Source organism: Hypanus sabinus, chromosome 10 (assembly GCF_030144855.1).
Source record: "Hypanus sabinus isolate sHypSab1 chromosome 10, sHypSab1.hap1, whole genome shotgun sequence".
NCBI lineage: Eukaryota > Metazoa > Chordata > Chondrichthyes > Myliobatiformes > Dasyatidae > Hypanus > Hypanus sabinus.
The window spans coordinates 151,525,721-151,552,055 of record NC_082715.1 but is presented as its reverse complement, the minus strand read 5'-3'; the positions used below and the strand labels follow the sequence as shown (position 1 = coordinate 151,552,055).

Below are 26,335 nucleotides of genomic sequence, written 5' to 3'. Positions count from 1 at the left end.
GATGTTATTTGGGAAAATATCCCAGAGAGAGGCAACATGGTGTCAGGTTAGTTATAATAAGCAGCTGGAGCAACTAGTGAATTGTTCATCTTGAGATGCTGTTTGTACCAAACAATTTTGATCCATAGAACTATTTATTATATTGTCAGTTGTTTGGATCTTCAATCAGAGCGGCAGCTGAGTTGAGATTCACCAACAGACAAGGTAGTTGTCAGAACTTGGGATGAGCTTCTGGTTCCAGAATTCATAACATGGTGAACAAGTTCGCAAGACACAGATCTGAGACTGACTTCACAATTCTTTCCTCACAAGACGCAGATCTGAGACTGACTTCACAATTCTTTCCTCACAAGACGCAGATCTGAGACTGACCTCACAATTCTTTCCTCACAAGGCACAGATCTGAGACTGACCTCACAATTCTTTCCTCACAAGACACAGATCTGAGACTGACCTCACAATTCTTTCCTCACAAGGCACAGATCTGAGACTGACCTCACAATTCTTTCCTCACAAGACACAGATCTGAGACTGACCTCACAATTCTTTCCTCACAAGACACAGATCTGAGACTGACCTCACAATTCTTTCCTCACAAGACACAGATCTGAGACTGACCTCACAATTCTTTCCTCACAAGGCACAGATCTGAGACTGACCTCACAATTCTTTCCTCACAAGACACAGATCTGAGACTGACCTCACAATTCTTTCCTCACAAGGCACAGATCTGAGACTGACCTCACAACTCTTTCCTCACAAGGCACAGATCTGAGACTGACCTCACAATTCTTTCCTCACAAGACACAGATCTGAGACTGACCTCACAATTCTTTCCTCACAAGGCACAGATCTGAGACTGACCTCACAATTCTTTCCTCACAAGGCACAGATCTGAGACTGACCTCACAATTCTTTCCTCACAAGGCACAGATCTGAGACTGACCTCACAATTCTTTCCTCACAAGGCACAGATCTGAGACTGACCTCACAATTCTTTCCTCACAAGGCACAGATCTGAGACTGACCTCACAATTCTTTCCTCACAAGGCACAGATCTGAGACTGACCTCACAACTCTTTCCTCACAAGACACAGATCTGAGACTGACCTCACAATTCTTTCCTCACGAGGCACAGATCTGAGACTGACCTCACAATTCTTTCCTCACAAGACACAGGTCCAACACTGACCTCACAATTCCTTCTTTCCTGCTTTCCTTCTATTCGTTTGTTTCTTTTTGCATGTTTCTTAGTGGCTTATGTAATTTTCTTCTGAAGCTCACTCTTGTTCTGGAAGTGTATGGATGACCTTGTCTGTCTATCTTGACATATCCAATGAAGTATGGACAGGAGGCTGAAATATCTTCAGGAATATTAAGTGATATGGCTGAGCATGAAGGGTGTCCAATCGATTGAACAATAGAATTGGCACCTGACTTGGGACCATTGTGAATCAATACATGTACAACAAATAATTTGTGCAACTTTTTGTATGATGTTTTCTTCTTAAAGCCTAAAGATCATCCATAAAAACAGACTGGAAAAGCTTCAGTAGGAATGTGAAAACAAATACAGTGAGAAGCAGGGGTGGGGAATGAAAAATTGACCAAATAGAACATACTTGGCAGGGCATTCTACACACCCACTACTTTCTTTGTTTTAAGAAAAAACAACTTTCTGACATCACCCCTATACTTCCCTCCAATCATCTTACAATTATGCCCTTGTATTACCCAGAAGTCTTTGGGTCCATTTGATCTTTGCCTCTTATCATCTTGTACCTCAATTAAATCACCTGTTAACGTCTTTCTCTCCAAAGAGGAAAGCGCTGGCGCACTCATAAATACTTCGGATTTGGCTTCATAAAGGAGTATGCAAGTAACTTCCCAGGAGTGTTAGGACACTGAGTGTCTAATGAGAGTGAGGAATCAAAAGAATTCGGTATGGGTAAAGAAATAGTTTTGTTGATGGGAATGATAGCGATTAAGTGTCCAGAACTGATAATCTGCATCCCAAAGTAGTTATGGGAGTATCCAAAGAACGATGGTTGTATTGTCAGTATTTTCAGACAGTGATTTTCAGACCCTGTAGCAGTTTCTATAGATTGAAGGATGACTAGTGTAACCCCACTATTGGGGGGAGAAAAGAGGGAGAAGAAAAATAAAAATTATTGGTTGATGCCAGTAATGGGGAAAGTGCAGGAGTCCATTCTTAGAGATATAATAGACCATTTGGAAAACAGTGATAGTGTCAGTTAAAGTTGACATGGGTTTACAAAGGGAAGGTCATGCTTGACAATTTTCTTTGAGGATACAGCTAGTGGAGTGGGTAGAAGAGAACCGGTAGATGTTCTGTATTTGGATTTTCAGATGGCTTTCCATAAGGTTGCATGTAAGAAATACTTTGGCTATGTTAATTAGAAACTCCTTCCTAAGGAGGATGTTCTGGTTTGGCTCATCTCAGCTGTTGTCCTGAATGAAGTCACAAACTGCAACGAGCTGCTGCTGTGAAAAATGGCTTCAGGGACTCAAAGTGATGTGGTTGGGGATAAAAAGCTTCTGCAGGTGAAATTAGTAAGATTGGTTTAGGGATAAAGTGCTGCTGTGATCAAAGAGCTGACAGAAATAAAAAAAAAACCGCAAAAAGAAACAATTGAATTGCTGGGTCATATTCTGAGCAGCAGACAGTGGCTGATGAGGTGCATTGGGATTAGTGCTGGGGCACCAGCTATTCCTAATATGTATCAGTAATTTGGATGGGGAAGTGAAATGTCATGTCTCCATTTTTGTAGACAACATGAAGCTGGTGGGGAGTATGAGCTGCAGAGGAATGCAGGTTTAATGTGATTTGTACAGGTTGAATGGGAAATACAGGTTTAATGTGATTTGGGCAGATTGATTTGGAATACAGGTTTAATGTGATTTGGACAGGTTGAGTGGGGAAAACAGGTTTAATGTGATTTGGACAGGTTGATTTGGGCAGGTTGAGTGGGAATACAGGTTTAATGTGATTTCGGCAGGTCAAGTGAGAATGCAGGTTTAAGGTGATTTGGAAAGTTGATTGGAATGCGGGTTTAATGTGATTTGGGCAGGTTGATTTGGGCAGGTTGAATGGGAATACAGGTTTAATGTGATTTCGGCAGGTCAAGTGAGAATGCAGGTTTAAGGTGATTTGGAAAGTTGATTGGAATGCAGGTTTAATGTGATTTGGAAAGTTGATTGGAATGCGGGTTTAATGTGATTTGGGCAGGTTGAGTAGGAAATGCAGGTTTAATGTGATTTGGAAAGTTGATTGGAATGCAGGTTTAATGTGATTGGAGCTGGTTGGAACAGGTTGAGTGGGAATGCAGGTTTAATGTGATTTCGGCAGGTCAAGTGAGAATGCAGGTTTAAGGTGATTTGGAAAGTTGATTGGAATGCGGGTTTAATGTGATTTGGGCAGATTGATTTGGAATACAGGTTTAATGTGATTTGGGCAGGTCAAGTGAGAATGCAGGTTTAATGTGATTTGGACAGGTTGAGTAGGGAAAGCAAGTTTAATGTGATTTGGATAGGTTGAGTGGGAAATACAGGTTTAATGTGATTTGGATAGGTTGAGTGGGGAATACAGGTTTAATGTGATTTGGACAGGTTGATTTGGGCAGGTTGAGTGGGAATGCAGGTTTAATGTGATTGGAGCTGGTTGGAACAGGTTGAGTGGGAATGCAGGTTTAATGTGATTTCGGCAGGTCAAGTGAGAATGCAGGTTTAATGTGATTTGGAAAGTTGATTGGAATGCGGGTTTAATGTGATTTGGGCAGATTGATTTGGAAATGCAGGTTTAATGTGATTTGGATAGGTTGAGTGGGGAATACAGGTTTAATGTGATTTGGACAGGTTGAGTAGGAAATGCAGGTTTAATGTGATTTGGAAAGTTGATTGGAATGCAGGTTTAATGTGATTGGAGCTGGTTGGAACAGGTTGAGTGGGAATGCAGGTTTAATGTGATTTGGACAGGTTGAGTGGGGAATACAGGTTTAATGTGATTTGGAAAGTTGATTGGAATGCAGGTTTAATGTGATTGGAGCTGGTTGGAACAGGTTGAGTGGAAATGCAGGTTTAATGTGATTTGGGAAGTTGATTAGAATACAGGTTTAATGTGATTTGGACAGGTTGATAAACAGAACAGTAGGGCAAGGTGTCAGTCCAGGCTTCGGGTATTGAGGAGTCTGATAGCTTGGGGGAAGAAACTATTACATAGTCTGGTTGTGAGAGCCCGAATGCTTCGGAGCCTTTTCCCAGATGGCAGGAGGGAGGAGATTATATGAGGGGTGCATGGGGTTGTTTCCTTTGCATATGCAGCGTGTAGTGTAAATGTCCATGATGGCAGGAAGAGAGACCCCGATGATCTTCTCAGCTGACCTCACTATCTTGCTGCAGGGTCTTGTGATCCGAGATGTTGCAATTTCCAAACCAGGCAGTGATGCAGCTGCTCAGGATGCTCTCAATACAACCCCTGTAGAATGTGATGAGGATGGGGAGGGTGGGAGATGGACTTCCCTCAGCCTTTGCAGAAAGTAGTGATGCTGCTGGGCTTTCTTTGCTATGGAGCTGGTGTTGAGGGACCAGGTGAGATTCTCCATCAGGTGAACACCAAGAAATTTGGTGCTCTTTATGATCTCAACTGAGGAGCCATTGATGTTCAGCGAGGAGTGGTTGCTCACTGCCCTCCCGAAGTCAACAACCATCTCTTTTGTTTTGTTCACATTAAGAGACAGGTTGTTGGCTCTGCACCAGTCCGTTAGCCGCTGCACCTCCTCTCTGTAAGCTGACTCATCGTTCTTACTGATGAGACCCACCACGGTCATGTCATCGGCGAACTTGATGATGTGGTTCGAGCTGTGTGTTGCAGCACAGTCGTGGCTCAGCAGAGTGAACAGCAGTGGACTGAGTACGCAGCCCTGGGGAGCCCCCGTGTTCAGTGTGATGGTGTTGGAGATGCTGCTCCCGATCTGGACCGTCCGAGGTCTCCCAGTCAGGAAGTCTAGGATCCAGTTGCAGAGGGAGGTGTTCAGGCCCAGTAGGCTCAGCTTTCCAATCAGTTTCTGAGGGATGACTGTGTTGAATGCTGAACTGAAGTCTATGAACAGCATCCGAACGTATGTGTCTTTTTTGTCCAGGTGGGTTGGGGCCAGGTGGAGGGTGGTGGCAATGGCGTCATCTGTTGAGCGGTTGTGACGGTATGTAAACTGCAGAAGGTCCAGTGAGGGGGGCAGCAGGGTCTTGATACGCCTCATGACGAGCCTCTTGAAACACTTCATGATGATGGATGTAAGTACAACGGGACGGTAGTCTTTTAGGCAGGACACTGAAGACTTCTTCGGCACAGGGACGATGGTGGCGGCCTTGAAGCATGTTAGAATGGTGGCGCTGCTCAGGGAGAAATTTACCAATATTTTCTGCACTCTGGGAGTGTCATGGTGGATTGGTAGGCAGTGAATGGCACTGCATTGTTTAATAAATGATGTGTAGGTAAAAGGGGCAACTATAACAGTTTAACGTCTGCATTTGGGAAGTAAGGAAGAAAAAATGAGAAATCTGGATAGAAGTGGTTCCTTCACACAAGCATAGCATGGATTCATGAAGGGGTAGGTCCTGTTTGGCAAACATACTGGAGTTCTTTGAGGATGTAATGAGTGCGGTGGATAGAGGGAAACATGAAGCTTGGATTTCCAAAAGACACTCTATAAGTTGCTGCAATGGATAAGAAAGACTTATCAATTGGATAAGGATGCATGGATTTGGGGATAATAAATTAGTATGGTTGGTTGGCATCCGTTGGTCTTGAGGGAGAATGTGTAATCATCATCATCACCACAAGCCTGGGTGGAAGGTATGGAGACATGGCTGCAAGGGGATCAGGCCTGGGAATTGAATGTACCAGGGTATACGTGCTATCGTAGAGACAGAAATATGGGAAGAGGGGGTGGGGTGGCCCTGTTGGTGAGGAATGAGATTCAGTCCTTAGCAAGAGGTGACTTGGGAACAGGGGAAGTAGAGTCTGTGTGGATTGAGCTGAGGAACAGTAAGGGTAAAAAGACCCTAATGGGTGTTGTGTACAGGCCCCCAAACAGTAGCATGGATATTGGGTACAAGTTGATTAGGGAGGTAACATTGGCATGTGCTAAAGGTAATGCAGTCATTATGGGAGATTTCAACATGCAGGTGAACTGGGAGAATCAGGTAGGTGCTGGACCCCAGGATAGGGAGTTTGTGCAGAGTCTAAGGGATGTATTTTTGGAACAGCTTGTGCTTGAGCCAACCAGGAACGAGGCTATTTTGGACTTGGTGATGTGTAATGAACAGGAATTGATAAGTGATCTTGAAGTAAAGGAGCCATTAGGAAGTAGTGATCATAACATGATAAGTTTTTATCTACAATTTGAGAGGGATCAGGGCAGATCAGAGGTGTCAGTGTTGCAATTAAATAAAGGAGACTACGGAGCCATGAGGGAAGAGCTGGCCAAAGTTAAATGGGCGGATGCCCTGGCAGGAAAGACAGTAGATCAGCAGTGGCAGATATTCTTGGGCATAATACAAAAGATGCAAAAGCAGTTCATTCCAATGAGAAGGAAGGATTCAAAGAGGGGGAAGGGGCCAAAGGTTGACAAAGGAAGTCAGAGATTGTATAGCATTAAAGAAAAAGAAGTATGACAGGGCTAAGATGAGTGGGAATACAGATGATTGGGAAAGTTTTAAGGAACAGCAGATCTTAACTAAAAAAGCAATACGGAGAGAAAAAATCAGGTATGAGCTCAGTCTAGCCAGGAATATAAAAGGGGATAGCAAAAGCTTTTTTAGCTATGTGAAGAGAAAGAAGATAGTTAAGAACAATGTTGGCCCCTTGAAGAATGAATTGGGAGAAATTGTTATGGGAAACAGGGAAATGGCAACAGAATTTAATGCGTACTTTAGATCTGTCTTCACCAGGGAGGACACAAGCAATCTCCCAGATGTATGGATGGGCCAGGGTCATAGGATATCAGAGGAATTGAGACAGATTGACATTAGGAAAGAAACTGTGATGAGTAGACTGGTAGGACTGAAGGCTAATAAATCCCCGGGTCCAGATGGTCTGCATCCGAGGGAAATTGCGGATGCATTGGTAATCATTTTCCAATGTTCCTTAGATTCAGGATCAGTTCCTGAAGATTGGAGAGTGGCTAATGTTATCCCACTTTTCAAGAAGGGAGGGAAGGAGAAAACGGAGAACTATCGCCCTGTTAGCCTAACTTCAGTCGTGGGGAAGATGCTTGAGTCCATTATTAAGGATGAAATAGTGGCACATCTTGATGGCAGAAATAGGATTAGGCCGAGCCAGCATGGATTTACCAAGGGCAAATCATGCTTGACTAATCTGTTGGAGTTTTTTGAGGGTGTAACAAGGATGTTAGACGAGGGTAAGCCAGTGGATGTTGTGTACCTAGATTTTCAGAAGGCATTCGATAAGGTGCCACATAGGAGATTGGTGAGTAAAATCAGAGCTCATGGCATTGGGGGCAGGGTTTCAACATGGATAGAAAACTGGTTGGCAGATAGAAAGCAAAGTGTAGCAGTGAATGGGTGTTTCTCGGACTGGCTGGAGGTGACTAGTGGGGTACCACAGGGCTCTGTATTGGGACCACAGCTCTTTACGATTTATGTCAATGATTTAGATGAGGGCATTGAAAACTATATCAGCAAGTTTGCTGATGATACTAAACTGGGTGGCAGTGTGACATGCGAAGAGGACGTTAGGAGAATACAGGGAGACTTGGATAGGCTGGGTGAGTGGGCAGATACTTGGCAGATGTCATTCAATGTGAATAAATGTGAAGTTATCCACTTTGGAAGCAGGAACAAGAGGGCAGAGTATTGTCTGAACGGTGTAGAGTTAGGTAAGGGAGAAATGCAAAGAGACCTAGGAGTCCTAGTTCACCAGTCAATGAAGGTGAATGAGCAGGTGCAACAGGCAGTGAAGAGGGCAAATGGAATGTTGGCCTTTGTTACAAGGGGAATTGAATACAAGAGCAAGGATGTCCTTTTGCATTTGTACAGGGCCCTGGTGAGACCACACCTGGAATATTGTGTACAGTTTTGGTCTCCAGGTTTAAGGAAGGACATTCTGGCAATTGAGGAAGTGCAGCGTAGATTCACTAGGTTGATTCCTGGGATGGCAGGGCTGTCTTACGCAGAAAGATTGGAGAGATTGGGCTTGTACACGCTGGAATTGAGGAGATTGAGAGGGGATCTGATTGAAACGTTTAAGATAATTAAAGGATTTGACAGGATTGAGGCAGGAAATATGTTCCAGATGTTGGGAGAGTCCAGTACCAGAGGGCATGGATTGAGAATAAGAGGTCAGTTATTTAAAACAGAGTTGAGGAAGAGCTTCTTCTCCCAGAGAGTTGTGGAGGTGTGGAATGCACTTCCTCGGAAGACGGTGGAGGCCAGTTCTCTGGATGCTTTCAAGAAGGAGCTAGATAGATATCTGATGGATAGGGGAATCAAGGGATATGGGGACAAGACAGGGACTGGGTATTGATAGTGAATGATCAGCCATGATCTCAGAATGGCGGTGCAGACTCGAGGGGCCGAATGGTCTACTTCTGCACCTATTGTCTATTGTCTATTGAGATCCTGAGATGCCCAATTGTCAAGATCCCCCTCTTGGCCTCACCAGTGAAATCTAAAGGAAAGCTTATGAAGCACCAGCTTGGCTCAGGAGCTGTTGGAAGGCTGTTCAATGACATCCATCTGCCTGAGGGGCTCCACTCTGGAATTGTTGTCAGGGTTTACTCCTGTAGTCTTCGTCTCTCCTGAGGCTGCCCATAAGATAGTGGGGCTATTTACCTATAGCTGGGGATCTGGTTTACGAGCACCGGGGTGTGTCTGCAGACCAGTGGGCTTGGGTGTTATGTGTTCAGGGGCCAGGCCTCCTCCCTGTCCTCTGTAGTTTTATCTGAGTCTGAAAGGAGTTCAGTTCCCATGTGTTGCTAGTGAGGAGACACTACATGAGGCCTGCACACTCAGCTCTCTTCATGAGACTGATAGCCAGTGGTGGAAGTTGAAAGTGCGAGCAACAAGCACTACCCACTACACTATCACTAGATGTGTCACACCAACCATTTTGACACCATTAGAATACAACATGATTAGAGCATTGTTAACCAATAGAAGGCAGTGGTGAGCAGTGTACAGCAGGGTTTGATACTGGGCCCGCAACTGTTCACGGTGTACAGTAATGATTTTGAAGAGGGGACCGAGTGTAGTGTATTGAAGTTTGCTAAATTAAGTGGAAAAGCAAATTATGCAGCAGATGAAAGAAGCTGCAGATGGTGTGAATTTAGTTGGCTCCATCTTAGGTACTAGCCTACAAAGTACTCAAGGAGCGGTGTTTCGGAAAGGCAATGTCCATTATTTAGGACCTCCAGCACCCAGGGCATATGCCCTTTTATCACTTTTCTCATCAGGTAGGAGGTACAAAAGCCTGAAGGTACAATTCAGGAACAGCTTCTTCCCCTCTGCCATCCTAAATGGACATTGAACTCTACCTCACTTTTTTAATATATAGTATTTATGTTTCTTGCATGATTTTTAATCTATTCAATATACATGTACTGTAATTGATTTACTTATTTATTATTAATTTTTCCTCTTCTAGATTATGTATTGCATTGAACTGCTGCTGCTAAATTAACAAATTTCACGATACATGCCAGTGATAATAAATCTGATTCTGAGATGCAGAGAGTGTGCAGAGATGTAGATCGGTTAAGTGAATGGGCGAAAGTCTGGCAAATGGAGTACAACTTTAGTAAATGTGAGATCATCCACTTTGGTCGGAAAAATAAAAGATTCTGATTATTATTTATACAGAGGAGTTTGCAGTGTGCTGTTATACGTGGAGACTTGGAGTGCTTGTGCATAAATCAGAAAAGGTTGATTATTAAGCAGGCAGATGGAATCTTTGTTTGAATCTTTGAATCTTTGTTTCTAGAGGGTTGAACTTAAGAGCAGGGAGGTTTTATTGCAACTGTGCAGGGTACTGGTAAGGCTACATTTGAAATACTGTATACAGTATTGATCTTACTTGGTGATCTTATTGATCTTGGCTTTGGTGCAGAGGAGGTTCACCAGATTGGTTCTGGAGATGAGGGGTTTAAGCTGTGAGGAGAGATTGAGTCCCTGAGATTTTACTTGCTGGAATTCAGAAGAATGAGAGGGGAGCTTATCAAAACTCATAAGATTATGAAAGGGATAGATATGATTAAGGCAGAAAAGTTGATGTGAGGGGCTTGGCCTCAAGATTTGGGAGGAGTAGATTTAGGACAGAGATGAGGAAAACTGCTTTTCCCAGAGAGTAGTGAGTCTGGAATTTTCAGCTCAGAGAAGCAGCGAGGCAACCTCATTAAATAGATTTAAGATGCTTTTAAAGGAATTAAGAGCTATGGGGAAAAGGCAAGTAAATAGAGCTGAGTCCACTGTCAGATCAGCCATGATTTTATTGAATAGTGCAGGCTCGATGGGCCAGTTGGTTAACTCATAGAAACATAGAAAACCTACAGCACAATACAGTCCCTATTGCCCACAATGCTGTGCCAAACTTGTACTTACTTTAGAAATTACCTCGGGTTACCCATAGCCCTTTGTTTTTCTAAGCTCCATGTACCTATCCAGGAGCCTCTTAAAAGACCCTAATGTATCCACCTTCACCACAGTCACCAGCAGCTCATTCCACTCACTCATCACTCTCTGCCTTAAAAAAAAACAACTTACTCCTGACATCCCCTCTGTACCTACTTCCCAGCACCTTAAAATTGTGCCCTCTCAGGTTAGCCATTTCAGCCCTGGGGAGAAAAGCCTTTGACTATCCACATGATCAATGCCTCTCAATATCTTATACACCTCTATCGGGTCACCTCGCAACCTCTGTCGCTCCAAGGAGAAAAGGCCAAGTTCACTCAACCTATTCTCATGAGGCATGCTCCCCATTCCAGGCAACATCCTTTATAACCTTTATAAAGGTTGCTCCTCTGCAACCTTTCTATGACTTTCACATCTTTCCTGTAATGAGGCAACCAGAATTGAGCACAGTACTCCAAAGTGGGGTCTGACCAGGGTCCTATACAACTGTAACATGACTTTTTGGCTCTAGAACTCAATCCCTCAGTTGATGAAGTCCAATGCATCGTATGCTGTCTTAACCACAGAGTCAATCTGCAAAGCAGCTTTGAATGTCCTATGGACTCAGACCCCAAGATCCCTTTTGAGTTTCCACACTACCAAGAGTCTTATCATTAATACTATGGTCTGCTGCTCCTACTCCTTCTTTTATCTTAGAAATGATGAGAGATATACAATCAGGACTCTGTGTACTTGTGCAGAAATGGATTAAACAAAAGGTTAAGTAGGCAAATAATTGCAAGGGGAATTGCATACAGGAGCAGCAGCGTACTTGTATGAGCACATGGTGAGACCACAGCTTTTGTGTGAATTTTTGTCAGTCTTCTTGGGATGTCAGGACTAATGGGTGAATACACCCACCTGTACCTCCCCTCACCAGGCTCACCTATCATTTCTAGCTTGTACTCCTTACTCTCCTCCTCTTAATTGTTCTGGCTCCTTTCTCCTTCTTTTCCAGTCCCGATGAAGGGTCTTGGCATGAAATGCCAATTGTTTATTCCTTTCCATAGATACTGCCTGACTTGGTGAGTTCCTCCAGTATTTTGCATCTGTTATCCTGGATTTCCAGCATCTGTGTTAATGATGGGAGAATAGAGTGATTGGCCTTTTCTCACTACAGTTGAGAAATGGGCTTCCAGTGGTGGGGAACCCAGCACTAGGGGGTCACTGTCTGCGGTTATGTATTAGGACGAGATGAGGAGAACGTTCGGCAAAAAACGAATGGTAAACTTGAAATCATCCACATCTTGAAGCTAGATCATTGAATATTTCTGCAAGGAGCTGGATTTTGGCAGAGGACGTACTTTTTGCGGTAGTTTGTAAAATTCTGTCTTTCCCAGAACATGCTGGTGCAATTCTACACTGCCATCACCAAGAGCATTCTCACATCAGCTATCACTGTCTAGTTTGGTGCAGCTTCCTCTCACAATAGACAAAAACTACAGGAAACTGACAGGTCAGCAGAAAAGGTTATTGGCTGCTGCCTACCATCATTGCAGGACTTGTATGTGTCCAGGACAAAGATGCAGGCAGGAAAATTCATTGTGGACACTAACCACCTTACAAATTGCCATTTCCAAACGTTCTCTCCTGGAAAGTGCTAAAGAGCTATTAAAATACACCTGCACACCTTCTTAAAAGTGTCTTCCCCGGGCAGTTAATCTGATTAACCATTCTAGTTTGCTCCCCCACTCCCTTCTATCTATTACCCCCACTACAGCACACTAAACATTCTAAATCACTTTTGATCATGCTGTTTATGTTGTAGATACATGCTAGTGTTTATGCATGTTTTATTGCATATCTGTACTTTAACCTCTAGCTTTATTTATTTTTTATATAAAAGTTGAATTTTGTTTTATGTTGCACCCTGACCAACACACCACAACAAATTCCTAATACAGTACAAGTAAATGTATATGGTGAATAAAGTTGGTACTTAAAATCTTTGATGTACTTCCATTGGTTTAAGAGTCCAAGGGATGTGGCAAGAAAGCAGAAACAGGGAATTAAATTTGAATAATCTGTAGTGATTACATTGAATGACGGAGCAAGCTCAACAGGCCTATGTTTGATGTGTTCACTGTTAGCACCAGTGCAGCACAGCCAGATGCTGAGTTTCCATTGGATTGATTGTTGGATGTGGGGCTTTTCCTGTAAGGAGAAGCTGAGGGTGATTGGCCTGTTCTGAAGTTTAGAAGAGCATGAGAGAATCTCATTGAGATGTACAACACTCCGATAAAGTGAGATCCACAATGAACAGGTGACTGCAGAATACCATTTCAGCTGGAGCTTTGAACTGCTGCTGGTCTGGGAGTGTAGACTTCAGCTGATGGCTGATGATAATCCTGCAAGTGTATCGTTGGTTAATCACTATCTCTTCATTTGTTTCTTTTAACTGTAATATTATTTATGCTATAAATCTGTTTTTATGCAAATAACACAGCTATGCACCAAATATGGCAATGATCTCATCAACTCAGAGGGTTGTTTTTGGTTTGATATTGTCCCTTCATTTGTTTTCTAAACATTGCTTTTGTATTTTCTCAAGAGTTGTAGCACAGAATGAAAGACGGGAGGAGTGGACTTCACTACTGACAACAATTAAAAAGCTCTTCATCCAGTACCCAGTGTTGGTGCGGTTGCAAGAAACAGGTAATAATGGAAGTGGGGGCAATAAACAACACAATTGCTGATTGCATTGGAAATACCTCTAGAGTAGCAAGATCCATGCAGTTGTTGTTAAAATGCATGCTTTTAGAACAGCTGTGACTTGAACTCAGAAACTTTTCCATTTACATAGAACCTAGAATATAGAACAATACAGCACAGTAGAGGCCATTCTTTTAACCTACTCTGGGATCAATCTAACCCTTCCCTCCTATATAGCCTCCATATTTTTTTTATATTATTGATATGCCTGTCTAAGAGTTTCTTAAATGCCCCTAATGTATCTGCCTCTACCACTAACACTTACAGTGAACACTCTGTGTTGTGAGTGCATGGAGAAGAAAAAAAACTAATCTGTGACATCCACTCTTTCCTCCAAACACCTTAAAATTGCCCCTGTGTAAAAAGTTTCTGGCTACCCACACAATCTGTACCTCGTCATCTTGTACACCACTATCAAGTCACCTCTCATCCTCCTTTGCTCCAAGAGAAAAGCCCCACCTCATTCAACCATTCCTCATGAGACATGCTCTCTAATCGAGGCAGCATCTTGATAAATCTCCTCTGTACACTCTTCTAAAGCTTCCACATCCTTCCTAGAATGTCACCAGAACTGAACACAATATTCCAGGTGTGGTCTAACCGGGGCTTTATCGAGCTGCAGCATTACCTCATGGCTCTTGAACTCAAATCCCTCACTAATGAAGGCCAAACCAGTTTACAGCATCTTAATAACCCTATCAACAAAAGTATTTACTAAGAAAATTAACAATCATTACTTACTTGTGGAGTTTTGTGAGGGACTATTCATCATCAAATTAAAATCTTGATATAATCTACTATCACTGCGGACACTACCTACCAGGTAGACCTACCATCCCTTTTCTGAGGAAAAACCTTTCTGGAAAAGTTCTGTAAGGCTATTAAAACAAAAGAACTTCCTTCTTTTGTTCAGTTGGGTTCACCCATCTTCAGTTCAGTAGGGTTTACATTCCACCCAATGTGTTAAACCCTTACTCATTCTACTATTTGGACCACTGCTTTCTTTTTATCCTCAGATGGTTTTCCACATGCTCAGAACTCTACAGCAGCCCAAGGGAACTACTTAGAGGCCATCAACCTTTCGTTTAATGGTGTGTATTTACATGCTCTTTGGCTTTGTTTATTGGGGACTGAACTGACTAATTAAGGACTCAGTGGGTTGAGCAGCATTTCTGAAGGGTAAAGGAATTGCAGATGTTTTCAGAGTGAGACCTTGTACCAGGACTATGACTTTGATGCAGGGTCACTTGTGCCTCTTGACTTGGTAGGTAAATGGATGGAGGCACCAGAAGATAACCCAGTTAAAATAGGAATGGCCAGTTAGTTATTTCTTGATTTGTGAATGCTGGTTAGGATTGTAGTTACACACCACACCAGATAGGAGAGGAGGAGATGACCCAGTAATCCCATCCCCTGGTTGCTATCACAGAGATTCTGTTGGAGTGAATCTGGATAAAGATTCAAATTCAGATTAATTTATCACATCTGCTTTGAAGCATGCAGTGAAATCTGTTGTTGCGTTAACAACCAACACACCTAATGATGTGCTGGGGGTAGCCCGCAAGTTTCTTCACACATTCTGTTGCCAACACAGCATGTCCACAATGCTCAACAGAACATCACAGGCCACAACAAAACAACATATCAAGTGACAAAGCAGCAACTGTGAAATAACTCTTGAGTCAGGTTCCTTTTGGGTGTACTTGGGGGTCAAGTGTAATTCACACTGCACAGAGGTTTACATGGCTATTAATGGGTTCTGTAATTGGGGTGCGATGGAGACAAGAATACAGGGTGGCTGCTAAGGGTCTCAGCCTGAAATGTTGACTGTTTATTCCTCTCTATAGATGCTGCTTGACCTGCTGAGTTCCTCCAGCATTTGTGTGTTGCTCTGGATTTCCAGCAACTGCAGATGCTCTTGTGTTTATGACTGTAAAATGCTCTGTAACGAGTAAGCATTTCTACAGTGCTATTGTCTAACCTAGTGAATATGGTGGACCATGAGAGAGTGCAGGCAGTCTCTTACAATCTCCTGTGACCCTGAATGTGAGGGGTTTCTTGATTGCCTTGTACATAATAGTGTAAAGTGTCTATGCTGGAGATTTGTTGTGTTTTAATCCCTGTTAATTGGGATGCCTCCTCTGAATGTGTAGAATTTGTGCAGGCTTACTTGCACTCTTTCAACAGGCACAAGGTCCATGGTTCAGGATATGCTGTGATCCTGAGTATTGCAGCATCCTTCAGTAATCCAGTGAAGTGCCACCACTACGGAAAACAACACTCAAGCAACTGATTTAATATGTTGCCACATATTATTTGTGCTTTACTTCTGTTCTGTAGATTTTCATTAAAATCTTGCCTCTTCTCATTTAGTGTTTGATAAGCATTACATAAACAGAAACTTTGACCGCACTGGACAGATGTCTGTTGTTATCACACCGGGGGTAGGAGTGTTCGAAGTTGACCGGCTGCTGATGATTCTCACCAAACAGCGGATGATCGACAATGGTGAGGTTTGTGATTACTGAAACCCTGTGTTTCCTTTGGTGTATCGTATAAAAGGACTAAATAATGGGAACATTTGAAAATGTCACATCTCCTAATAGTTTGATCTATATTTTGCATTTTAAACAAAACAGTTTGGTTCATGTTTAGTATACGAGTAATTCACCACTTGATAACAGTATGTTTATTAGAGGTGCTTCCAGGATGATCCTATACATATACAACCCTGAGATTCATTTTCTTGTGGGCATTTGTAATAAATACAAAGGAACACAATAGAATCAATGAAGACATACACAACAAAGACGGACAAACAGCCAGTGTGTGAAAGACAATAAACTATGCAAATACAAAAAGGGGAAACATTTATAATATAAATAAATAAGCCATAAATATCGAGAACGTTATCTGTAGACTCCTTAAAAGTGTGTCCATAGGTTGTGGAATCAGTCCAGTATTGGGGTACGTGTCGTTATCCCTTCTGGTTCAAGAGGCTGATGATTGAGAGGTAATTCAGGTTCCTGTACCTGAAGGTGTGAGCTCTGTATCTGTTGGCAGCAGCGAGAAGGGAATACAGCATTACAGTCCATGTAATACAATATTTCAGTCTTGGTAACATCTTGTACATCTCCTCTGCATCTGTTCCACGACTTTCCTGCAATGACATTGTGCAAAAGTGTACGCAGTACTCAAGCAGTCATCGGGTATATTTAAAACGGAGGTTGATAGGTTCTTGATTAACTGGGGCATCAAAGGTCATGGACAGAAGAATGAGGTTGAGAGGGATAATAAATCAGCCATGATTGAATGGTGAAGCAGAGACAAAGGGCCAAATGACCTAATTCTGTTCCTATTTTTCATGGTTATGGTCTGTAGTCCAGCTAGTGTAGTCTATAGGTCTGACATCACCTCTGAGGTCATGTTTTCAAAACCTTGGTTCAGAAATGCTTGTCTTTTTCTTGATCTGTGGACAAACACCCCAAGTTCCTTCTGCCTCACCATGCTGCTTGATACCTTCCTGTTAGCTGTGTATTCCTTTTTTTTGTTGCACCTCTTCATTCTGCAGAACCTCTATATAAGTTCAATCACAAACAAGAGAAAATCTGCAGATGGTGGAAATCCAAGCGACACTCACAATATTTCACTTTCTGTGTAATGTAAGCACAGGTATTAACCTAGAAGAAAGAGACAAGGTTTTCTTTTTTTTGTAATTTATTTTTTTTATTGAAGTTCATCATTAAACAAACATTTCCATAAGATGTGTTTCAGACATTGTACATATATATCATATAATCATATATATCACAAATCTCCACAAAGTATTTATCTGAGGTACACACTTATAGAAAAGAGTGGAGAGAAAAAACAAGCAAAAGGGAAGAACTATGTACAAGTAGGGAGTGATCTTTTGTTTTTACAACAGATTCATTGATTTGTGAGAATAAAGTCAGGCCTATGAGGCATTATTTAGTTAAACCATTTTTCCCAGTATGAATCAAATTGTTCTAAATTGGATAAAATTCTCTTACGTTTGATTGGATTTAATAGCCCATTGACGTTAAATGAAATGAATTTTACCTTGTCCTTAGCCATCTGTATTTATCTGTCAATGTACCATTGAAATTAGAATAAAACTTAATCGATCTACTCCCTGAACAAATAAGAACCAAGAAACGCAGATAATAACAAAAATGGCAACGAACGTGTGATTCCAAGGCTGAGGTCTCTTGTAGATGACCCTGTGTTGAGCAAGAGGAAATGTCTAGCTGTGGGGGATAACCCCCTTCCTACTTGTGAGTTGAGGGCCCCCAATGCAGTATTCATAAAAGTCAGTGAACATTACACAGAAAAGATTTCCCTGTGTACTCCTCCTGTATGTACATACACTCACATTACATATGTGTGTGTGTGTATGTATGTATGTATATATATATTCTCATTTTTGTGGGGGAAAAGGAGTAAGTGAGCAAATAAAGAATAACAACTAAGTAATATAAAATCCACATTATAATAAGTATTTCTCAAGATAGGTATATCACCGTGTACTTTTGCTTTCATTTAGCTTCTCAACATTTTTAAAGTTAGCTAAACCTTATGGCTCTTCTGAAGGGGGTGAGGACTGCCTTTGGGAAACTCCCGGTCTCTTCCTGATATATTTCTCTCGGCCTCCTCCCATCTCCTGCCTTCTCAATTCTCGCACTATTTCCCAAGCGGAGCGGGACAGTTCCTCAGTCAGGCTTTCCCTCATTTTGGTGACACTGACGGGCAAACCTCTGGCCTTCATGTCTGTAGTCGCCTCTTCCACCATCTGGTACAACCACGTCCCGTTGTCATAAAACACTTGAAATTTTGCAGGGTACGTAGTTTGAAATCTAATCTCATTTTGCTTTAGTACTCGCTTTACTTCAGAGTATTCTTTGTGTTTCTGCAGGACCACTGGGTGGGGGGGGGGAGGGTAATCTTGGTCGAAATATATTAATTTATCGTCGAAAAACACTCTTCTTACCCCAGGCCCTTTGTAGAATCTGCTTCTTTGTGCTGTACCGAAGGAATTTAATTATTATAGAGCGTGGCTTTCTGTCCTGGGTAGGTTTCGGCATCCTCTCGATTTCCAGCTGATCTTCCGAGGGAAGATCCAGTGCGTCCGGCAGTAGCTTTTCGACAAACTCCGTCATAGGTGAGCCCTCCGCTCCTTCGGGAACATTGTAGATTCTGATATTTTTCCGCCGTGATCTTCCCTCCAGATCAAGCAGTTTACTTTCTTGGTGATGTAATATTTTTATTGTCTTACTCAGTATCTGTTCCACGTTTTGAACGCGATCTTCCACCTTCTCGATTTGAGTCTCTGCCACCGCTATTTTTTCTATTAACTCTGCCTTAATATCCCAGAGCTGCTGCTTTATTTCTTTCTGGACTTCAATTATTTCTTTCAGGATTACGGAAATATTCGCCGCTTCACCTGAATGAGGCCCAGTAGCTTCCTTGCTTGCATGCGGTTGGGTAGGAGAGCCGCTCGCTGCACTCCTCTCGGACGCAGGCTCCACAGTGTTGCTTTTTTAATTTCCATTCCTTTTCCCCATTCTTGCCCCTCTTTTCAGTTTTCAAAAATTATTATATTTGATGGAATAACAGGGCTTAATACGCGTTTTTCCGGAGGAGCTAGAGACTTAAGCTGCCATTCTCGATGATGACGTCACCTGAACCCCTAGACAAGGTTTTCAATGAGCAGTCACAATTGTTCCACTTCATAAGTAATTACCTCATGTTCTTAAATGTATTGCAAATATCTAGCATTCACCTGCTTCCAGTCCACTAAGTGTGGATTACACTTAGTGGCCACTTTATTAGGTACACCTGTTCGTTAATGCGAATATTTAATCAGCTAATCATGTGGCAGCAACTCAATGTGTAACAGCATAAAGACATAGTCAAGAGGTTCAGATACAAACAAGAGAAAATCTACAGATGTTGGAAAATCCAAGCCATACGTACAAAAATGTTGGAGGTACTCAGCAAGCCAGGCAGCATCTGTGGAAAAGAGTAAACAGTCGATTTTTTTGGGCTGAGACCCTTCTTCAGATGAAATGTTGACTGTTTATTCTTTTTCATAGATGCTGCCTGGCCTGCTGAGTTCCTCCAGCATTTTGTGTGTAACCTTCTGCACCTTCTTGCCATCTAAAGTTTTCTTCCTTGCACTATCAATTGTATCAATTTTAAAGGTTTTTAATCAAGTTCCCTCTATTCAAGTCTAAGTTATTAATGAATACTACAACTAACAACTAACTATAACTAAACCATATGGAACCTAGTCAAGCACTGAGACACTCAAAGAGCCATCCACCGTCAACAGGGGTGCATACACAGGATAGCATGGTAGTGCAACATTTTATAGTGCCAGCAATCACTGATCAGTTCAATTCGCACTGCTGCCTGTAAGGAGTTCGTATGTTCTTCCCATGACTGCGTGGGTTTCCTCCCAAAGACGTTCAGTTAGTGTTAGTAAGTTGTGAGCTTGCTACATTGGTACCAGAAATGTGGTGGCACCTGCGGGCAATCCTGACAGATCTGATTTGATACAAATGATGTATTTCACAGTATGTTTTGATGTTTCAGTGTATAATGTATGTGACAAATAAAGCTAACCTTATTATCTTTTAGCTCTGCCACTGAGTTTCCACTCTCCTCACACTTTCTGACTGAGTAAAGGTTTGGCCTCTGGTATCTGATGGAACCTTCAGGAGGAGGTCCTTTAAGCTTGTCATGGGGGAGGTAGTGGGAATAAGCTCTCATGACCTAGTAAATAGTCCCAATGTTACATGTCTTCAATAGTCTCTGACAACCAAGTCCAGCTACTGACCTTCACATGTGGCTTAGCTACTCAGCCTGGGGAAACTGTCTATTGACAGGAGAAGAGACAAAGGTGGCACCTTGAAACCAGTCACCGGGCAGATGGAGCTCATCAGCTGTGGTTGGCAGTTCATCTAGGAGAAGGAAAACTCTGATCTTAAGCTTCCACTGCCTTGCGGCTATACCCACTCATGGGTAAGGTTTTCGGAGTAAACCCCAAGGGGAAAAATCCAGAGCTGGAGTCCCTAAAGGGACGTTGAGTTCAATGCTGACTGGTGCCAAACTGTATCAGACTCTGCTGTTCCTTTGGATCATTAGATGCTTGGAGAGGAGCCTACTACATGAGCAACAGCTTGGTCTCCATATCGTACTGCCCTGGGTTGCATATCACATACAGTAGACAGCTAGAACACAACATCCATGGTCAACCCCAACCAACTGAGAGCCTCACCAGAGCATGGGGCTACTTGGACATGTATGTGTATGATTGGAGTGTAGCTCTTTAGATCTCAGTCCCACAGCTTGCCAATGCTCAGTCCTATATGTTGATTGCCTAATGATCCCTGGCAGCCAAACTTGCTCAACATACCCCATGTTTTGAGGAGAGCTGTGTTACTCTGTTAATGTTAAATCTCTGATATTTTTCCTTTTGATGCTTAAAACAATTTCCTGATGGTCTCTACTTCTGTTGCCTAGGTATCGGTGTTGACCTGGTGTGTATGGGTGAGCAGCCTCTTCATGCTGTGCCCTTGTTCAAGGTGAGTGAGGCTGTGTGAATAGTCCATATGACATAGGAGCAGAATCAGGCCATTTGGTCCATCATGGTTGATATATTGTCCCTTTCAAATCAATATTCCTGCCTTCTTCCTGTAAACTTTGACATCCCTACTAATCAAGAACCTATCATTCTCCACTTTTTAAAAAAATACACAGTGACTTGGCCTCCAGCTGTCTGTGGCAATAAATTCCACAGATTTACCCCCTCCGTTAAAGAAATTCCTTTACATTTCTGTTTTAAAAGGATGATCGTCTATTTTGAAGCAATGCCTTCCGGTCCTAGCCTCCCCCACTATAGGAAACATCCACTCCATGCCTAATCCCTTTAGGCCTTTCAATATTTGATAGGTTTCAATAAAATTATCCCTCATTCTTCTAAACTCCAGTGAGTATGTCCCCAGAGACATTAACCTTTTGCTCCCCATTTAGAAAATAGCCTACACCTTTATTCCTTCTACCTAAGTACATGACCATACCTTTTCCTACACTGTATTCCACCTGCCACTCCTTTTCCCAGCCTCTTACTGCAGACTACCTGCTTCTTCAATACTATTTCTGTATCGTTCACAAACAGCCACAAAGCCATCAATTCTATCATCCAAATCATTGACATATACAAAGAAGTGGTCCAAACAGTGACATCTGTAGAACACCACTAGTCACTGGCATCCAACCAGAAAAAAAACCCTTTATTCCCACTCTTTGCCTCCTGCCAGGCAGCTAATTTTCTATCCATGCTAGTATCTATTCTGTAATACCATGGGTCTTATCTTGTTAAGCAGCCTCATGTATAGCACTTTGTCAAAGACCTTCTGAAAATTCAAGTACACAACATCTACTGACTGTCCCCAGTCTATCTTGCCTGTTCTTTTCTTAAAGAATTCCAATAGATTTGTAAGGCAAAATTTCCCATGCTGATTTTGGCCTATTTTATCATGAGCCTGCAAGTACCCTGAAACCTCATTCTTAATAAAGGACTCCCAACATCTTCTTTACCACTGAAGTCAGGCTGACTGGCCTGTAATTTTTTATCTTGTCTCCTCCCTGCTTAAAGAGTGGAGTCTTATACAAAATTATAATCTTGTATAGACATCATCATAAACATTGGCATAAAGAATTAGTATGAATGGTCTGTACCTGTGCTGTGTACACAGTGAAATAGTTTTGTAACATTGGAATCATTTTTAGACTCTGACTTTTATCACCCTTCATATCATCTTGACTCAAAAGATCTAAGGTTAGAGTTAGTTTCCATATCTCTTATTGAAAGGAGGATGGCATTCAGTCTGTCTAACCTATGGTAGTTCTCAGTAAACCTGTTCCCTACTCATTTTCCCTGTAATGTTTTCTCCCTACATTACCATCAGTTCCTGTAGACTTGGGGTAATTCACAGTGGCCAGTGAATCTAATGATCTAATCTGTAAGAAAGAGCAAGGGAGGGAAATTGGTGGAAGTAGAGTATAAGTCCCTCCATAGTATTGTGCTCTGCTGTAGAAATAATGAATACTTGTGTAAACAGTATTGGAATAAGTGTGGCCAAAGCTGCCTTCAAGGCAAGTTCATAGAGTGTATTGAAGGTGGTTTCTTGAAGAAAGAACTAGCCAGGGAGCAACATGTTTGCCATTGATAACTGATTCAAGACCAGGATTAGTTTATGATTTCATATTAGAAGTTTGGAGTAAATTTGTTATCAAAGGATGTATACTGTGTGTCACCATACACTACCTTGAGACTATTTTCTTGCAGCTATTCACAGGAAAGTAAATAAATACAATAAAATTTATGAAAACTAAATAACAAAGTCTGACAATCAATGTGCGGAAGAGAACAAATCATGCAAATAATTTAAAAAAGTTAATAAATAGTACTGTGAGCATGAGTTGTAGCATACTTGAAAGTGAGTCTATAAGTTGTGGGGTCAGTTTAGTGTTGGGGTGAGTGAAGTTACTCAAACTGGTTCAGGAGCCTGATGGTTGAGGGGTAACAACTGTTCCTGACCCTGGTGGTGTGAGCATTGAGGCTCCTGAACCTCCTCTCTAATGCAGCAGCAGTAAGAAGAGAGCATGGCCTGGTTGGTGGGCGTCCTTGATGATAGATGTTGCTTACTTGTGGCAGCGCTCCATGTAGATGTGCTCAGTGATGAGGAGGACTTTCTGTCTGATGGACTGGGTTGTAACCACCACATTTGTAGACTTTTCAGTTCCTGGGCTTTGGTGTTTTCATACCAGGCTGTGATACAACCAATCTAAAAAGAGATGATACCTAGGGAGATGAATGATTATGATTTGATAGAATTTGCTATTCAGCTTCACTTTGAGAAATTTGTGTCTGAAACCTGTGTCTGAAATAGATATTAAAAGAAAGGTGCAAGCTTCAGGTGTGTGTTGTATACATTGAAACATGGAATAAAATGCATCATTGTGTTAACAGCCAATGCACCCGAAGTAGGTTAATATTATCCTCTGTATTTTGTATTCCTTTGGAGTTTTGTGTGTTTTGTTGGTGTGAAGTATTTAACTCCTCCCTTATTAACAGCTGCACAATCGAAACATCCCTGGGGATTCTCGTCTGGGTGACGACTACAACATTCCTCACTGGATAAACCACAGGTAGGTGATCCTTGCGACGGTGCTTCCATTACTCAGTGGCTGGCATAAGTGGATGTGGCTGTGACAGCAGTAAACTCGGCACTATCAGCGCTGTGGCTCTGTGTTGGCTCTTACTCTGTCAGAAGGTCAGCTGTTGAAGGCGTGGATCTGAGTTGTGGAGGGAGGAGGCTTTATCCTAGGTCAGTGCTTGGTACAATATTGGGTGCCACGCTATCAAAGGTGGTATCTCCAGATGAGATGATAAACCAAGACCATGTCTACCATGGGTAGATGTTTAAAAAAAGCCTTGACTCAATTTAAATGAAAACAGGTGATGCTGTTGCTAGTGTTTAATCTTCAACCAATGCCACATGAATTATCTTGTGCATTGATATTGGTGGGACTTTGCTATATTTCTTACAATTGCTACAGTGAACACACACAAAGACTTTGACTATATTTTGTGCACTGAGCCATCAGGTTCTAAACAAAAGCATGCTTTTTTAATATATAAATAGATGGGGAAGTGGAAGGGTGAGTTAGTAAGTTTTCAGAGAACATGTAGGTTGGTGGAGTTGTGGACAGTGTAGAAGGTTGTAGGTTACAACGGGACATTGACAGGATGCAGAACTGGGCTGAGAAGTGGCAGATGGAGTTCAACCTGGCAAAATGTGCAGTGATTCACTTTGGAAGGTTGAATTTGAAGGCAGAATACAGGATTCTTAGCTGTGTGAGTGGGAGGCGAGGAGAAAGGATCTTGGAGTCCATGTTCATAGATCCTGCAAAGTTGTCATGCAAGTTGATAAGGGTTGTTAAGAAGGTGTATGATATGCTGGCCTCTCATTGGTCAGGAGTTGGAGTTCAAGAGCTCCGAGGTAATGTTGCAGCTCTATAAACTCCTGGTTAGACAACCCTTGGAATATTGTGTTCAGTTCTTGTTGCCTCATAGGAAGGATATGGAAGCTTTAGAGAGGCTGCAGAGCATACTTACCAAAATGCTGCCTGGATTAGAGAGCTTGTCTTATGAGGACAGGTTAAGTGAGCTAGGGCTTTTCTCTCTGGAATAATGACAGATGAGAGGTGACTTGATAGAGGTGTACAAGATGTTACGAGTTGTAGGTTGAGTGGATGACCAGAGACCTTTTCCCAGGGTGGAAATGGCTAAAATAAAGGGCATAATTTTAAGGTGTTTGGGGGGAGATGTCAGAGGTAAATATTTTACAGAGTGGTGGGTGTGTGATATGCCCTGCCAGTGGTAGTGATAGATTCATTTGGGACATTTTTAACAAAAAAAGGACTCTTAGACTGGCACTTGGATAGTAGAGAAATGGAGGGCTATGTAGGAAGGAAGAGTTAGAATAATCAGAGTAGGTTAAAACTTTGGCACAATGTTGTGAGCTGAGGAGACTGTACTGTGCTATAGTTTTCTAGGTTCTGTTTTTGTTTAACCTTCATCTCTGAGCAATTAATTGGAAGGTCAAGAATCTGCTTCCTGTGTTTCTGGAAGGCTTCTTCCCCTCCATACCCAGATGCCACCCAGCACCAACATAAGGGGAGAGGGTCACCAGCTTCAGAGCTCCTACCACTCCACTTTGATGCAGCAAAGGTGACTGTTCCATCAGGATAGAGTGTGAAGCACAGGACTGGAGACCACCAATGTGTGAAACATTATTGTTGGGCATGGACAGGAAGGTTAAGTGGATCTGCTTCCCTGCCGGAAAAGGTGAGATGTGATGGTTAAATGTGGATGAAGGCCCTGAAACTGAGCAGTTTCAAATCCACCAGTCTATCCCAGGTTGGGCCAAGACTTGGCAACACATTCCAACCTATCTCAGATCCCTGTTCAATTTTGGACAAACCTCCCACAATTCTCTGTATATGTTCATATTGTGACAGACCCACCCTTCATACCTGTACATTTTGACTGGGTTTTAACTGGTGATATGGAGAGGCAAGAGGAAGAGAGGTAAACTTGTGAGAGATGTACAGGAACAGTGAAATATTAGAAATCCTACAGCACCATACAGGCCGGCCCACAAAGCTATGCTGAACATGTCCTTACTATGGAAATTACCTAAGACTCTTGGCAGTGTGGAGGATCAGAGCGATCTTGGGGTCCGAGCCCATAGGGCACTCAGAGCTGCTATGCAGGTTGACTCTATGGTTAAGAAGGCATATGGTGCATTGGCCGTCATCAACCGTGGATTGAGTTTAGGAGCCGAGAGGTAATGTTGCAGCTATATAGGACCCTGGTCAGACCCCACTTGGAGTACTCTGTTCTGGTCGCCTCACTATAGGAAGGATGTGGAGTCCATAGAAAGGGTGCAAAGGAGATTTACAAAGATGTTGCCTGGATTGGGGAGTATGCCTTATGAGGATAGTTTGAGTGAACTCGGCCTTTTCTCCGTGGAGCGATGGAAGACGAGAGGTGACTGACAGAGGTGTATAAGATGATGAGAGGCATTGATTGTGTGGATAGTCAGAGGCTTTTTCCCAGGGCTGAAATGGTTGCCACAAGAGGACATATGTTTAAGGCGCTGGGGAATAGGTACTGGGATGTCAGGGGGAAGTTTTTTACTCAGAGAGTGGTGAGTGCATGGAATGGGCTGTTGGTAACGGTGGTGGAGGCAGATATGATAGGGTCTTTTAAGAGACTTTTGGATAGGTACATGGAGCTTAGAAAAATAGAAGGCTATGGGTA

The 26,335-nt window shown here is 42.4% G+C and overlaps 1 protein-coding gene across 9 annotated transcripts in view; it reads left to right on the top strand.

Annotated features, from left to right (window-relative positions):
• The window catches only part of depdc5 (DEP domain containing 5, GATOR1 subcomplex subunit), a 252,686-nt gene that overhangs the window by 47,849 nt on the left and 178,502 nt on the right, over positions 1-26,335 (top strand). For all 9 annotated transcript variants that reach the window (XR_009514532.1, XR_009514533.1, XM_059983254.1 and 6 more), the window contains 5 exons: positions 13,256-13,359; positions 14,433-14,507; positions 15,790-15,924; positions 20,965-21,026; positions 23,582-23,655. Coding sequence is in view for 7 of the 9 variants with exons in the window: in XM_059983254.1 (XP_059839237.1) it covers positions 13,256-13,359; positions 14,433-14,507; positions 15,790-15,924; positions 20,965-21,026; positions 23,582-23,655 (450 nt within the window). In the remaining 2 variants the exon portion in view is untranslated. The remainder of the gene's footprint in view (positions 1-13,255; positions 13,360-14,432; positions 14,508-15,789; positions 15,925-20,964; positions 21,027-23,581; positions 23,656-26,335) is intronic.